This window comes from Vombatus ursinus, unplaced genomic scaffold (genome assembly GCF_900497805.2).
Source record: "Vombatus ursinus unplaced genomic scaffold, bare-nosed wombat genome assembly UNPS02015129.1, whole genome shotgun sequence".
NCBI classification, from domain to species: Eukaryota; Metazoa; Chordata; class Mammalia; order Diprotodontia; family Vombatidae; genus Vombatus; species Vombatus ursinus.
This window is the reverse complement of record NW_020954907.1, coordinates 1024981-1041985: the sequence shown is the minus strand read 5'-3', so window position 1 is coordinate 1041985 and position 17005 is coordinate 1024981. Positions and strand designations below refer to the sequence as shown.

Here is a 17005-nt window from a genome sequence, read left to right as displayed (position 1 = left end):
TTTAAAATTTTTACATATTTCCCTCCATTCTATTTTCTTATGCTTTTCCCTCTCTTTGTTTCCTGCCCCATCGTTACATAGAAGAAGAAGGACATGGAACCAGATTGTATTTAATATCAAAGATCTATGTTAGATGGAAACAATTTCTATTATTTTGACTCTTTTCTCTCTCCCTTACTAAAACCCCAGTCATAGGTTCTTTCCCTTTCTTTCTTTCCTTTTAAACCCCTTTTCATGACTGGTGGAGTCTTTCTATTTCTACTTTACCTTCTGCTTGTAAGAGATCTGGGCCGTTTTCTCTCATGATTTCTTGAATATAATTTCTTGGGCCCTGTTTTAGTCCTGGCTTTCAGGTAATTCAATAATTCTTAAATTATCTCTTCTTGATCTGTTTTCCAGGCCAGTGTTTTGTTTTTGTTTTTGTTTCTGTTTTTGTTTTTTTGCTATGAGATACTGTACATTTTGGTCTATTTTTAAAAGCCTTTTGACTTTGTTTTATTATTTTTTATTGTCTCATTAAATCCTTAACTTCTATTTGGTACATTCTAATTTTCAAAGACTATGTTATTTGGGCAAGATGTATCTCTTATATGCTAAGCTGTTAATTATTTTCCTAAGTCTTTCCTCCATAACTCTCATTTTTCCCCCCAATTGTTTCCTCTAGTACTCTCATCTCATTCATACTATCATCTTAAACACTCTTTTTTTTTAAAGAACTCACGTATCATTTCTTTGGGAAATTCTAAATGCTCTCGTAAGAAGCTATGGATTTTTTGTTTTGTTTGTTTGTTTTGTTGCTATTTTGAAATTATCTTCCTCCTGGGTTTGTATCCTGAACATTTCTGACATTGGAATAACTTGATCTTTTTTTTTAATTAATCATTCTTCCAGCTATCTTTTCTGGGCAAGCTGGCCTTGCTGGTCTACCTGGGAGACCTAGGGGAAGAATTTTTGTAAAAACAATTTTAACACTCATTTCTAAAACTTTGAGTTCCAAATTCTCTCCTTTCTTCCCTCCCTGCACCCTCCCCATTGAGAAGGTAAGCAATGTGTGGACAAGAAAAAACTCAAGAAAAATAAAGAAAGTAAAAAAAAAAAAAAGTATGCTTCAATCTGTATTCAGACGCCATCAGTTCTTTCCCTGGGGATGGAGAGCATTTTTCATTACGAGTCCTTCAGAGTTGTCTTGGATTATTGTGTTTCTGAGAATAGCTAAGCCATTCATAGCCGATCATCTTACAATACTGCTATCACTTTGTATACAGTACATTTCACTTTGTATCAGCTCATGTAAGTCTTTCCAGGTTTTTCTGAGAGCATCCTGCTCATCATTTCTTATAGAATAGTAGTACTCCATCATCATTACACACCGCAGCTTGTTCAGCCATTCCCCAATTGATGTGCATCTCTTCAACTTCTAATTCTTTACCCCCAGAAAAGAGCTGCTATAAGTATTTTTGTACATATAGATCCTTTTTCTTTTTTTTTTTTAATCTCTTTTGGGATACAAACCTAGTAGTGGTATTGCTAGGTCAAAAGGTCTGTGCGTGACGTTATAGCCCTTTGGGCATAGTCCCAAATCACTCTACAGAATGGTTGAATCAGTACACAACTCCACCAACAGTGCAATAAAGTCTCGCTTTCCCCACGTTCCCTCCAACATTTGTCATTTACCTTTTCTGTCCTAATAGCCAATCTAATAGGTATGAGGTAGTCTGGGGGATGAATTTTTAATCCTGGTTATTCTGAAGACTTGCAACCCCAAAGTTGTTGTGTGGTGCTGGGTGGGGTGGATGGGGGAAAGTTTGAATCTACAATCTATTCTAGGTAATGGACTCCACACTGCTGAATCGGGCTTGGAGATAAGCCCACCATCAGCTCTGGCCATCCATTTGCTGCTTGCCTGGCCCCTCTGGGATACCTCGTACTGCTGGTTTGTGCCAAGGGCTGAGTCCATGATTGGCTCTTGGTGTCCTTTCTCTCCTGACCTATTTTGGAGCTCTGGATGCTAAGTCTCTGTTCCTGGCCCATGCTTGCTCTCCAGTTCCTTGCCTGGTCACTTCCCTGTAGGTCAAATTTGTTATGTTGGCTAGAAAGATGGCCACTATAGTTTCTCCTATGCAATGAGAGCCTTGGACTAGATGACCGCTGAAACTCCGAGGCCAGATTCTTTGGTTTCATGACCTCACCTGGTAAGCTCCTTGTGCTTGTCCAAGTGACCAGAGAGGGGCCACCTAGACCTCAAGTGCCTGGATACCTTTTGTCTTTATATTTACCTCTCTGGACACAGGGCAAAGGCCAGGATTGTGAGAATAAACTTTCTAGTCTTAGAGATGGCAGCAGCTAGTGTGAATTGTGCTCGTATAAATCATTAATGATACTGGGGTGGAGTATCAAATTGTAATCACTTATGGGTTTTTCCTTTTGTATTTTCAGTGGGGTCAGGTAAGGGCTTTCTTCCACCTGGTGTGCATTTGCTCCCTTGAGGGCTTATACTGGATCTGGAAACCTCATTACCCAAATTTGTGAAAAGTAAGACACAAACTATATTGGAGATTTATCAGAGCAAATTCTAGGTGGAAGTATAATAATTAAAAGAGACTAAGATCCTTTTTTTAAAAAATCATCCGCTAGCCCAGAATCTGACCCAGTTCACGTGTGTCCAAACTTTGGAAGGCCCTGAGCCATGAGTTACACTATCAACCATGACCACATACCTGGGCAGAGGCTATAAGCCAGCCAAGACCAGAAACAATGTGATAATATTGCCGCAAGGCCTAGGAAGTCCTGCTGCATTGGAGCCATGAATTGCCCCTCTCTATACATGCCCTTGATACATGTATTTCCTATTTACCTATTTGACCCTTCACAAGTGCACCCTGGGCCCATGAATATGTGTGCCTCATTCACATGTGCATCCTGGCCCTATATGTGCCCTATGTATGCACTGCTCAATATATGTGCTCTAGCCGCTATGCCCAAAGGCTATAAAACTGTGCATACCCTTTGAGCCAGCAATACCACTGTTAGGGCTATATCTCAAAGAGATCACAAAAAGGGAAAAGGACCATATAAACAAAAATATTCATAGCAGATCTTTCTGTGGTAGCAAAGAACTGGAAATTGAGAGGATGTCCATCAACTGGGGAATGGCTGAACAAGTTGTGGTATATGAATGTAATGGAATACTATTGTGCTATAAGAAATGATGAGCAGGTGGACTTCAGAAAAACCTGGAAAGACTTACATGAACTGATGCTGAGTGAAGTGAGCAGAACCAGGAGAACATTGTACACAGTAACAATACTGTATGACAATCAACTGTGAATGATTTAGCTCTTCTCAGCAACACAATGATCCAAGACAATTTCAAAAGACTGGTGATGGGAAATGCTAAGCACATCCAGAGAAAGAACTGTGGAGTTTGAATGCAGATCGAAGCATATCATTTTCACTTTTTTTTCTTTCTTGTGGTTTTTCCCTTTTGTTCTGATTCTTCTTTCACAACACGACTGATGTGGAAATATGTTTAACGTGATTGTATATGAATAACCTATATCAGATTGCATGCTGTCTTAGGGAAGGAAGGAGGAAGGGAGGGAGAGAGAAAAATCTGGACCTCAAAATTGTACAAAAATAAACGTTGACTATATGTGCTCCAGTCACATGGGCTCCTTACATATGTGCTACGTCCCTCTCCATACATATTGTCTTCTCATTGATGATGCCTGTTTTTGTGGGAGAGTGTGTCTCAGGTTGGGGGAGGAAATGTTTGAAAGATAGTTTTCTTAGCGCACAATTTCACTAAATGTCCTTGTTTGGAATTGTTTCTTCTGGTTGTCTAGTAAAAACAAACCCATTTTTGAAAGCACGTGAGCTGCAAATTGTGAGTGGGTACAAACCCACAGAGTATCCTGAACCTGTAGTAGAATCTAGGGGAATACACATATGATTTGGAATGTAGGTGTTATACTATGATCAGGGGTGTGCTGGTAAATGTTTAACCACCAGCTCTCTGAAAATGTAGGATATACTTTTAAGTTCCAACTGCATTTTTAACATTTTCTCTACCACTTTTTAAAGTCTAGACCAGGTGTGGGGAACCTGTGGCCTTCCAGGTCCTTGGGTGTGGCCTTTTGACTAAGTCCAAATTTTATAGAACAAATCTTTTTATTAAGGGGTTTTATTCTGTAAAGTTTGGATTCAGTCAAAGGACCGCACTTGAGGACCTAGAGGCCACATGTGGCCGTAAGGCTGCAGGTTCCCCACCCCTGGCTAAACAATCAAACAATAAATCAAGTCCTGATTTGTAGTTTGACAATTTCTGAGGAGTAAATGTTCACACTGAAAATTTAACAACTGGCTCTCTTAAGCCTACAGAGCTAGCTCTAGTACACTTCTAATATGATCCTGAGAAAGAGAAGGAATTCCCTGTTTTAGAGAGGAGACATTTGGTTCAGGCATCTGCTGAATCTGGAGGTTCAGAATTATACATTTCAAAGAGATGAGAGTTTATGAGAATGTTTGTTTGTTTTTAGGCAATCGGGGTCAAGTGACGTGCCCAGGGTCACACAGCTAGTAAGTATCTGAGGCCAGATTTGAATTCAGGTCTGCCTGACTCCAGGGCTGGTGCTCTATCCACTGCACCACCTAGCTGCCCCTATCAGAGTGTTTTTAATGGAAGTCCTGAAAGAAAGAAAAGCAGCCATATCACCAGGAAGGTATCCCTGGTAAACATGAACCAGTCCGGCCCTCCAAATCAGCAAACCAGGTCTGGTTTTCTTCTTTTCCCTTGCATGCAGAAAGCAACAGCCTTGAAAGAAAGGGAGACCACACCCGAATCTGTTGCTAGGGAAGCTCTGGAATGTAGCAGGTAGAGTGAATACTCCAGATACATACCATCAGAGTTTTGGACACCACATTTTAGGAAAGGCAAGGTGGAGAGCGTCTAGAAGAGACTGATCAGGTGTGGTCCAGAGGTAACAACAGCTTGGCTTTCCTTGCTCTCCAGTGACACCTGGTGGTTATAAAGATATACTTGTTGAATTCAAATATCAACTAGACACAATATTCCAGGTGTATTCTTGGTAAGACAGAGTGCAGAAGGATTATTACCTCTCGACACTAAATTTCTCAATGCAATAGGGAGGAGATTCGATACTGAATTCATGTTTCTTCCTTTCCTTTCCTTTTTTTTTTAAAAGCAGTTGTTCCAGACTGTTGACATACTGAGTTTGTGATAGGTCCAGTAAGAACCCCATGTTTTTAGCAACAAAATTGCTAGAGCATGAGCAAGTAGTTTTTTTTACTCATGCCTCAGTTTACCTTTGTTTCTTATGGAACATGACCAAGATGAGAGGTCTGAGCTTTTTCAAATAAGATTACCTTTTACAGAGACCAAACTTGAGGCGACTGAAATGTCATTAAATACTGTGGATCATGTTACAAGTATCTTGTCTTCACTGAGACTAGATGTGTTTCCACAGAAAGCAAGCCTGTAGAACTGTAATGTTCTCAGAGTATGTGCCTCCAACCACAAATATCTTGTTCTCTGAGCATTATTTAGTTGTGCTGACATTTTTTCCCCGCCCCTTCCCTGGAGGTGAGAGGTCCACGGGTGTTAACGTGTTTTCTGAATACATTGATCAATCGGACTGACTTTTTTCCCTCTCCCTAATACATCCCAATGCACCACAGGAAGGATTGGGGGGGGGTAGGTCAGGTGAGAGGAGAGAGATGGGAAAGGTGACACAGGTGAGGGGAGAGGAAAGGAAGGGAAAGAAGGGAGAGGCGGGCAGACCTTGAACTACTGATGGTCCTCTCCCCTGACTGTGGGCAATGGGGAGCTTGAATAAGTAGTTTTCAAAGGAAGAAACCCATGCTATCAACAACCATATGAGGAGCAGCTAGGTGGCGCAGTGGATAGAGTACCGGATAGAGTACTCAGGAGGACCTGAGTTCAAATCCCACCTCAGACACATAACAATTACTAGCTGTGTGACCCGGGCAAGTCACTTAACCCCATTGCCTAGCCAACAAAACAAAACAAAACAACAAAAATAAACAAACAAACAAAAAACAACAAAAAACAACCATATGAGCAAATGCTCCAAATTACTAATAATAAGAGAAATGAAAATTAGAGCAACTCAGGTTTCACCTCGCATCCATAAGATTGGCAAGGATGACAAAAAAGAAAAATAGGTGTTGGAAGAGGTGTGGGAAAATAGACTCACATGTACTGTTGGTGGAACTAGGAAATGGTAGAGTCAGAAAGCAATTTGGAATTATGCCTCTAATGACCAAGAAATCATATTATTAAAAGAATGTTAAAAATGTTTTTACATGTAATTGAGGGAAAAGTAAAACATTACTTTTAAAAAAGAAATACCATTACTAGGCGTATATAGCCCTAATGGATCAAAGAAAGAGGGAAAGAATCCATTTATGCAAAAATATTTATGCAGCTTTCTTTGTTACAGCAAAGAACTGAAAGTTAAGGGGATATCTATCAATTGGGGCATAGCTGAACAAATGATGTCACATAAATATAATAGTGCAAGAAACAGCAAAAAGCACGGTTTTGAAGAAACCTGGAAAGACTTATAATACAAAGTGCTACAGAGTGAAACAAGTATTACCAGAGCAATTTCCGCAATAACAACAACAATAGTGTGAAGGCAAACAACTTTGGAAGACTTAAGAACTCTGATTAATGGGATAAGCAACTGTGATTCCGGAGGACTAATGCTGAAACAGCTACCCACCTCCTGTCAAAGAGGGGATGAACTCAAGATAAACAATGAGACCCTGCATCTTCAGTTACAACCCAAGTAGGAATTTGTTTTGCTTGACCATGCATATTTGTTACAAAAGCTTTGTTTTTCTTTTTTCTCAAGGGAAAGAGGGAGTGGGAAGAGAGAAGGAGAGGGGAACTAGGGATAGGGCTGACAGAAAAAAAAGAGGGAAAAAAACCCAAGTTTTTCAAATGCATTGAAGAGAATAAGAGACAGACCAGAGGCAGCACAACCAGAGCAGTATTAAAAGTCACTGTACAGAATAGAGATTTTTTTTCAATTTCATATACAATCTGGTTTTTTATTCTGTTCTATGTATATGAAAGGAGTCATTTTTAATCGATATTTGTTAAGTTCAGAATGTTTTAAAATGGGGAAAGACAAATCCTGTTTTTTCAGCTTACTTCATGTGTGACCTTAGTCAAGTTTTGCAACCTTTCTAGGCCTTGTTTTCTTCATCTGCAAAATAAGAGGGTTGGGCTCGATGACCCCTAAGGTCATCATGCTCCATTCCATGATCCTATGTCCGGGTGACCTCTGAAATCCCTTCCAGTTCTGACTTGTTGCAGCCCTCCTCGTTTCCAGCAAGAGGCCGTATCTTTCCCCAACAGAGAAGCTCCCCACCCCCTTCCTTTCTTTCAGTCCTCTGTTATTTGTAGTTTTGTAATGTGGAAAACAGGTTGGACTTTAGCTGCTTGTCACCAAAGAGCAGAACTTGGAGCAGGGCTGGAAGCTGAGAAGAAGCACATTTAGTAGTGATAATTACAGTTGCTCCAAAGGGGAGTGGGTTGCCTTAGGAATTACTCATCACCAGAAATCTTCAGCAGAAGCTGCATGACAGCTTGTCCAAGATTTTGTACACAGATATGGATTGTTGAGGGGCCGCTAAGGGGAACCATAGTGCATAGGAAGAACTCATCTTCCCAAGTTCAAATCTGGTCTCAAACACTTGTGCTGGGGCATGGGTTCAGGAAGACCTGAATTCAAATCTGACCTCAGACACTGACTAGCTGTGTAACCCTGGGCAAGTCAATTAACTCTGTTTGTCTCAGTTTGCTCATCTGTAAAATGAGCTGGAGAAGGAAATGGCAAATCACTCCAGTATCTACCAAGAAAACCCCAAATGGAGTCATGGAGAGTCAGACATGACTGAACAACAAATAGATTGTTGAAGATGACCTTTGAGGGCCTTTCCAACTCTGTGATTCTGGCTTGGATGCTCAAGACTCAGCTAAGCAGTTATGCTTAGGGTATAACTGTGCCCCAGCAGAGCAGAGGAGCTAGTCCCAGGCAGGGATCAGAGAGGACCTTCGGGGGCTGGAGAAATCTAGGGTGAGGCTGCACAGTGTTGTCAGAAGCAGACCTCAGAGACTCGTTTGTCCTAGAATAAATCCACACATAATACAGACTGCGAGCAGAGAGGTGAGCATGAAGGGCTGCGCTTCCTGAGGCCAGATAGGGGAATGAATGGCCCCAGAAATCAAAAAGCAGGGGGGAGTTCTGCAGCAGAGGGAGGGGAGGGTGTCCCTTCCTTCAAAAGCTTGCATAGCCCTGTGCTATAAATACGGGTGGGAGGGGGGAGGGTATATGCCAGGCATACCACACACACACACACACACACACACACACACACACACACACACATGCTTGCACCTTCTGGACATCTACATACACACATAGGTGCTAAAATACACAAGACACCTCCTACATACAGACACAGGTGCATGCAAATACAGACATCCCCTACATACAACATACACAAGTACATATACATACAGACATTACACACACACACACACACACACACACACACACAGGCGCATATGAGATATTTCCATACATAGGTGCATGCAAATACAGACATCCCCTACATACAAACATACACGCAGGTGCATATACACACAGACATTCCATACACGCGCATACACACACACACACACAGGTGCTCGCATCCATATGTACACACAGACCTCAGGGTCTGAGTAGAGTGCAGTTACCAGTTTTGTCTGCAGAGGGAGCCTCAGCCCCACCATTGGCAGCACCACTGGTCAGCTCCATCAGAGAGCCTCTATTAAGCAGAACCTATAGCAGGCCAGGTTGGGAGCGTGGGTAGGGCCAACAGTGAAGACCACCCTCCTACAGAAGCAGGACAAGCTACCACTCTTGGTCTCTGTCCCTCTCTCGGACCCTCATTGGTGGCCCTCCTGTCTTAGGACTCTCAGTTCATGTTGCAAAGGAGTCAAGGAGAAAGCCCCCTATTCCACCTCCTTCCAAGGGTATCAACAAAGGTACAGAGGGAGGGAGAGGGGAGTTTTCCCCTTGGGTGGAGTATTATTTGAGTTACTAATTAGCTAAGGGTTGTCCAAAGGCTTCTGTGAGAGTCACCTCAAAGCAGTGGAAAGAATCTGAATTTGTCATCTGGAGTTCCCTGAATCCCAGAATTTGAAAGTTGCAACCCAGAGACAATCTAACACAAGGATAATCTAGGACAGGGGTGGGTAACCTTCAGCCTCGATAGGTCCTTGGGTGTTAAGTTTTACAGAACAAATCCTTTTATTAATGATTGTTGTTTATTTATTTTGTTATTCATTAAGGATGTTGGGTTATCATCATTTCTGGAGAGTGAGCTCAATTCACTGTTAAGCTATTCTGTTTTAGAATAAATTCCTCTCAGGCCAAGACACTAGACCAGACTTAATTAGGTATTCCCCTTCACTCCTACCCCCAAGCTTAATTAGTTAACAATTCCTTTCTTCTATCACTGCCCTTCACACCCTACCTTGCTCCCCTATTTCTTTATCTGGGAGTCCAAAGATATGGATTCTAACCTCAATTCTACCTTTAACTTACTACTTGGCCTTGAGTGTATTCCTTTCTGCCTGGGCCTTGGTCATATCAACGTGCTACATAAGCTGCCCTTTGCCAGGGCAGCTTTATCTCCCAACAACTGGCACTGGTCATGGTAGTAACCGGATCCTTGTTTCAGTGGCCTGATTTCTTTGCTTCTCAGTTCCACTTACACCACCAGGAGAGGAGTTTCTAACAGTATTCACACCCACCTGGTATCTTCTCACCTTTCTCTGGCAATAGCTGGCCATGAAGAGTGTAGGGAGAAAGGTCTCTGAAATCCTGGGAAAGGTGCATAAATTTTATCAGTGGGTGCATTCTTCATTACTCCCCCTCTGACTGTCAGCAGTACTCAATTAAGCCTGGAATAATCCTCTAATTTTTCAGTGTGTCTTGGGATTCTCTAGTGTCTGCTCCAGACTGTGAAATCCTCAAAGTTGGATCTGCTTCTTCTCTGTCTCCCCCAAACTGTGACTTATCTGCATACCATGACTTTAAATCATCAGGCCCAGAGGACTAATGAACATATCAGAATATTAATAGAAGTAGTCAGCATGTTTGCTGGGTTACTGTCAATGATTCTTGAAAAGCTGAATATAATTCAATTTAACAGGGGAAAATTTAAAGTCTTATCAGGGTTAAGGACTGGACTTGGGATTCCATTGGTATAAGGAGCTACAGGATGAGGAAACTCCCTCTGCCAATATATATTGGCACCTTCATAGCAATATATAGCTGTAGAGAATTGTTTATATCAATGAGAGGTAAGTGACTTGCCCAGGGTGACATGAAAAAATATGTCAAAGATAGGACGCCATTTTCTATCTGCTATATCACACTGACTTTCTAAGATAATATAAAATCTTATATTTGAATTTTAAAAATCAACATCACAAATTCAAAGTGGGTGAGGCATTAAGGTAGGCATTGGTTCACCTGAAAAAGGCAGATTTTTGGCAGAGCCCACCTGAAAAATGAATGTGATCTTAAGGCCTAATTAAGAGGAGGCTTAGTGTCCAGAACATGATGGTGATAGTCTCACTATACCTTGCCCTAGTCAGATTTGAGCGTCCTATTTAAAGGAGGACATTGTCCAAAGGCTGCTGTGAGAGTCACCTCAAAGCTAGTGTCTGAAGGAGGACAACCAGGATGGTCAAGGACCTCCAGAGAAGGTCATATGAGGTTGGATTGAAAGACCTGGGTTGCTTAGCCAGGAGAAGAAAAGGTTTAGTGGGGGCATGAGAGCTGTCAAGGATCTGATGGCTTCTCATGTGGGAGATTTGTTATGCTTGGCTCCAGAAGAAAAAACTAGGGAAAATGGGTAGGAATTGCTATGAGGCTGATTTAAGCTTGAGGTCATGAAAAACTTCCTAAAAGTCAGAATTGTCCAAAAGTAGCATGGGTTACCTTGAGAAGCAGTGGAGCTGAAGCAGAAGTTCCATGATCATTTGCAGATATATTGTAGAGAGGATCATTGTTCATGTATGGGTGGGACCACATAACCTCTGAGGTGTCTGCCATTTCTGAAAATCTCTGACACCATGATTCTATGACAGCAATCAGAGAAGGAAATTGAGGGAAAGTGATCGAGAAGGAAATCTATTGCCAATGGAGGAGACTTGGATGGGCAACAGTGTCCACTGTTACTGGGAGGTCAAGAAAGATTAACAAAGAAAAAAAGCCCTTTGGATCTGGCAGAAGTAGGGTTGCTAAAACGTCTCCTTCCAGGGACATTTGAGGGAACAATTTCAATAGGGGGGTAGGGATGGAACCCTGATTTCAAAAAATTGAGAAGTAATGCACTGGGTGGAACACTGGGCCTTTAGTCAGGAAGATCTGAGTTCAAATCCAGCTTCAGACACTTACTGGTTGTGTGACCTTGAGCAACTCATTTAACCTCTATTTGCCTCACTCAACTGTAAAATGAAGATAATAATAGCGCCTACTACCCAGGATGGTTGTGAGGATAAAATAATATAATATTCATAAAGTGCTTAGCATAGTGCCTGGCAGATAGAAGGTGTTATATAATGCTATCATTATTATTATTGTTGTTGTTGTTATTGTTGTGAGGTGCTGAAGAAGTAGAGATAACAGTTGCAGACTTTTTAAAAAGAAGATTGACAGTGAATATTGTCATTGAACATTCTCGAATCAGAACATCATGATTTCCCCAAAATTAAAATTATGGCTGACCTAAAGGCTGAAGAGCAGTTCCATAGGAGCTATGACTAGGTTATAGTATTTCACCAATACTGACTTATATGCAGGAATAGGCATGATACTATCAAGGAGGCAGATGATCAGAAGAGAGTGTTGGCCAGTCATATGGCAAGAGTGAGTGATAACATGCGGACATGTCAGTTGTATCTCTGGTACCTGAGAAGTGGTAAAAGATCAGGAAAAGGACTCTAGAACACCAAGAGATTCATAGATCCATCAATCAATTAACAAGCATTTATTAAATGATTCCTTTGCACCAGACACTACTCTAAGTTCTGGGGATCCGTAGAAAAAGCAACAGCAATCATTGAGAAGTCTGATGGGAAAGACAATATGTGCATGTATAAGATATATACAAACAAAATACAAAGTTACCTGAGAGGGGAAAGCCCTAGCAGCTGGGAAGACTGGAAAAGGCCTCTGGCAAAAAGTGTAATTTGACTCTTTTCCTTCCTTTTTTGTAAATGGATTTTTAATTACAAGAAGTTCAAGTAACAGGTATCTTTTTTGTCGATGTTGTTGTTAATCTCTTCCTTTCATTATCTACCATCAAACAACTATTAAAAACAAAAAACACATCCTTTGATATATATGTCCATAGTCCAACAAAACAACTTTCCACCTTATCCGTGTTTGGAAATGCATGCTTTTTTGCATTTCTGTAATTCAGTTTTTGTACCTCTCCGGAGGTGACTGGCATTTTCATCTTCATTATTTTAGACTCAGAATCATTACACTGATCAGAATTCTAAAGTCTCTCATAGTTATTTTTCTCTATGATGTTATTATCATTGTATAAATCATTCTTCTAGAATCGCTCGCCTTGCTCTGTGTTATTTCATAAAGATCTTCCCAGTTTCCTCTGAAACTGTTGTGATCCATCATTTCTTATAGTACAATACTATACCATTAAATTCATATGCTATGATGTGTTTTACTATTCCCCAATAGGATACCCCTCTAATTTCCAATTTTTGGCTCCCATGAAAAAGTTGCTGTTAATATTTTGTACACATGAGTCCTATCCCTCTTCCTTTGATTTTTTTGAGCATAATAGTGGTACAACTGAAGCAAAAGGTATACTCAGTTTAATTTCTTTCTGGTCACAATTCCAAATTGCTTACCAGAATGGCTCAACCAGGTCATGGCTCTACCAACAGTGAACTAGTGTTCCACAGCCCCTCCAGCATGTCATTTTCCTCTTCTCTTGTCTATACCAGTCTGATAGTTGTGAGGTGGAACCTTGAAGTCGCTTTAATTTGCATTTCTCTAATTATTAGTGATTTAGAATATTTTTTCATATGATTAGTTATAGCTTAGATTTCTTCCTTTGAAAACTACACATTTGAGGTCCACAAGTATTGTCCATCGTACCTATTTTCAGAGTCCTTGTTTTCTGTCTAGCCCATTACAATTTTCAGGGCATCCACTTCTTGAGTAAAATTTCCACTAGCTTTCTAAGGCAGCAGATTTCCTTGCCATTTTTCTCTCTCTCTAGTTTTTCCATTCTGTATCTTGTTTCATTTCTTCTAGGTATGAGGTGTTGCTAGGGATTTTTTTTTCTTCTGAGACTTTACCTGGACTTGCTGTAAGTTCTCTGGTCTCTAGAAGTTTTGAGGTTTATCCCTTAGACTTTCTCAAGCCAAGGCATTTCACAAATCAGGGTATTTCCTCATGCTGGTCAGAATTTTCCTTGGTTTCCTCATGGGGGGCTAGAAAGTGGCTATATTTTTCCTAGAAGCTTTCTCCCAGAGCTGAGCAGCTGTCACTGGTGCCTAGCTGGAACCTGTCTGGAAGGCTTTGAGGCTGCTCTCTTCACTAGGCCAAGATTGGGTCAGACCCACTCCTGACTCTGTTTCTGTGCTGTGATGGATCCATGGGAAAGCCAAAAGATGGCTCTTGAAGTGAACTGAATTTAGGCCTTCAGCTATGGGCTTGGGGAAAGTTCAGGCCTTTACCAGCTTTGGGCAGGGAGAACTTTGTTGGATCCACCCAGAACATCACTAAGTCAATCTGCTATAGCCAAGGGCCTTGGGAAGTTTGCAGCTGGCTGTAATGGGCCTGGGCGCTAAGGAATTCAGGCAGAGAATGTTGGAACTGCCCCCAAAGGCTCCAGGAGTGGCCGCCTGCACTCTGCCCTCTGCCCTCTGCCCTCGGCTCTCTGCTTGCCTCTGCAATTTGTCTCTCCTAGGATCTTTGCAGGATTCCGCTGTGCGTTCTCCTCAACCCCTACCTCCTGGATCTCTGGGTTGGGGGGAAGAATCTAGAGGTGATTCCCTTCATGGACTAATGAAGCCTCAGCTAGATGCTTGCTGGGCATCTGGGATCTTCTGTGTCTTAGCATGCTTCTATTTTTCCACTGAACTGAGCTGGAGGTAAGAAGGGAGAATATTCTGGACAACCATCAATTGATAAACATTTATTAAGTGCCTACTATGTGCCTGCAAGCACATAGTAGGGATACAAAAAAAGAGGCAAAAGATAGTCCCTGCCCTCAAGAAGCTTATAATCTAATGGGATAGACAATAGGAAAACAAATGTACACAAAACAAGCTATCTATAGGATAAATATGAAATAATTACCAGAGGGAAGCTATCGTGGAATAGGGAATAGGCCAGTATAGCTGGATTTCAGTTATAGAGCTGGGTAACATATGAGACAACAGGACAGGTAGAAAGGGACCAGACTGTGAAGAGATTTCAATGCCAAACAGAGTTTATATTTAACCACAGAGGTGATAGAAAGCCAAGATTAAGTGGTGGGGTGACATAATAAAGTGAGCACTTTGTGAGCTGTGTGGAGAATGGATTAGAGAGGGAGGAGGCTTGAAGTAGAGAGACCAGTTAGGTTACTATTTCAATAGTTCAGGTAAGAGGCTGTGAGGGCCTGAGCTGGGGTGATGGCTGGGTGAATAGAGAAAAGTATACAAGAGATGTTGTGGAGATAGAAATAGCACTATTTGTCAACTAACTATGTGAGATGAATGAGTGAGTTGTTGAATATGACAATGAGGTTGTTAACTTGGGTGACCTGAAAGGATGGTGGTGCTCTTGACAATAATTTTGGGAAATTTGGGAAACAGATGGATGTGGGGGGAGGGAGAGAATGATCATGAGTTCTGTTTCAGGCATGTTGAATCTGAGATCTCTATGGGACATCCAGGTCAAAATATTCAATAGGTCATTGGTGAGGCAGGACAGAAGCTCAGGAGAGAGAGTAGGGCTGGATATATAGAGCTGGGAGTCATCTGAACCCATGGGAGCTGATGGTGTCACCAAGTGAGAGAATATAAAGAAAAAGAAGGCCTATCACAGAGTTTTGGTATATATCCACAATTAATCCATGTGACATGGATGATGAACCAGGGAAGAATACTGAGGAGTGGCTAGACAGGTACGGTGAGAACTAAGAGAACTGTCATGAAAACCCAGAGAGGAGAAAGTATCTAGGAGAGGCTGATCTGCAGTGTCACGTGCTGCAGAATGGTCAAGAAGGGTCAGGATTGGTGTGGTGGGTAGAGTGCTGGATTTAGAGTCAGGAAGGCCTCAGACTAAATCCTCCCTCAGACACTTACTAGCTGTGTGACCCTGGCCACACCACTTACCAACTCTCACCTTTAGCTTCTTTCCCATTAAGATGGGGATGTCAATAGCATTGACTTCACAGGTCTATTGCAAGGATCAAATGAGATAACATATGTAAAGTGCTTCAGAAATCTCAAAGGGTTCTTTGAAGGCTAGTTGTGATGATAATAATGAGGAAGATGATAATGATGAAAAAAATGTGTAAGACGGACATAGCTGAGATCTGCAGTGATGAAAGGAACGGCCCTCTCTATAAAGTCATGGATCAATTTCAGCAGAAAGTGCTCTCTTGTCCACGTGATCTCATTAGTGTGGATGTTCTGCTACTGTCCTTGATGCTGCCTCTCCATCCTCTACAATGATGCTCCTCTACATCTTCCATAAGTTTGATGATGATGGTCCACCAGCAGTATTGGGGACCTTCCTCAGACTCATTCAATGTCCTGAGGATCCCAGTAGAGCACACAGCCTTGTCTGTTGGTCATTCCTTACTGTTGTTGTGTGACTTTTGTCTAAGGGATAAGTAGAACTTTGAAGTTTCCCGAAGGTAATCCATCTCACGCACCTCTTCAATTTCTGTTCAAATCCAGCTCATTTGCCATTTGTAGAGCCTTTCCAAATGCATATGCTGATGGCTGAGCTTTATTGCTTGTCCATTCAACTGTGTGGTTTGGTTAATGATCATCCACTTGGTTTTTCCTATGTGAATAGTTAGGACAAAATCTTTTGAATGATCATGATATAGTGATCATGAATAAACAGACACATCTGTACCCTAAGGACTATGGGACCTTTACTTCTAGCTTGCAACTGAAACCTTCCTTATGTGTTGTTTCCTCCGTTAAAATGGGAGCTCCTTAGGACTAGAGATTGTCTTACTTTTCTATTTGTATCTCCAGCCCTTAACACTTTGCTTTGTACATAATAAGTGTTTAATAAATACTTTATTCATTCATTCATTCTACTTGGACTTTACATTGGATCTCCTTTATGATAATGGCAAACATCTTTAGTGAATATATCTCTCTTTTTATTTTGTGCTTTAATAATAATTCTTACAAGGTTGGTGAATGGGCTTGTCTCTTTTTATTTTTTCAAGGAATCACGTGATTTGGGGAAATGTATGGATATGTTATCTTGTTGGAGGACAGCCTTTAAAGAGACATTTTGCTCTATAGAATGAAGTGTGTTTTTATAGTCAACAAACAATAAGCAAGAAAGATCTTGTATTTTGCATATCCTTCAATCATCTGGTGTTGGCCAAGATATGCGTCTACTCTGGAATATTACTTATCATCATAGCCTGCTTGCTTCCTGTTAAGCCCACCTGGGTGGGACATTGATACTTATATCAAGAACACCCTTGATGTAGGTTATTTGCATATGAATTTACATTGATGGGAAAATCAGTATGTGGGTTGGTAATTATTGGAGTTCTCTTGGCTACCCCCGAACTTAGCTCAGTACCTGTTACATACTAGACACTTAATAAATACTTGTTGAATTGACCCGATGACTTTTTTGGAAAGTAGTAATAAAGTCTGAAATTGTTT

At 41.2% G+C, this 17005-nt stretch overlaps 1 protein-coding gene across 1 annotated transcript in view; it reads right to left on the bottom strand.

Moving 5' to 3' along the window:
- The window catches only part of WNT8B (Wnt family member 8B), a 45399-nt gene extending 43442 nt beyond the window's left edge, over positions 1–1957 (bottom strand). The window contains exon 1 of the mRNA XM_027846340.1: positions 1873–1957. Coding sequence (XP_027702141.1) covers positions 1873–1957 — 85 coding nt within the window. The remainder of the gene's footprint in view (positions 1–1872) is intronic.
- Between the last annotated feature and the right edge of the window lie 15048 nt (positions 1958–17005).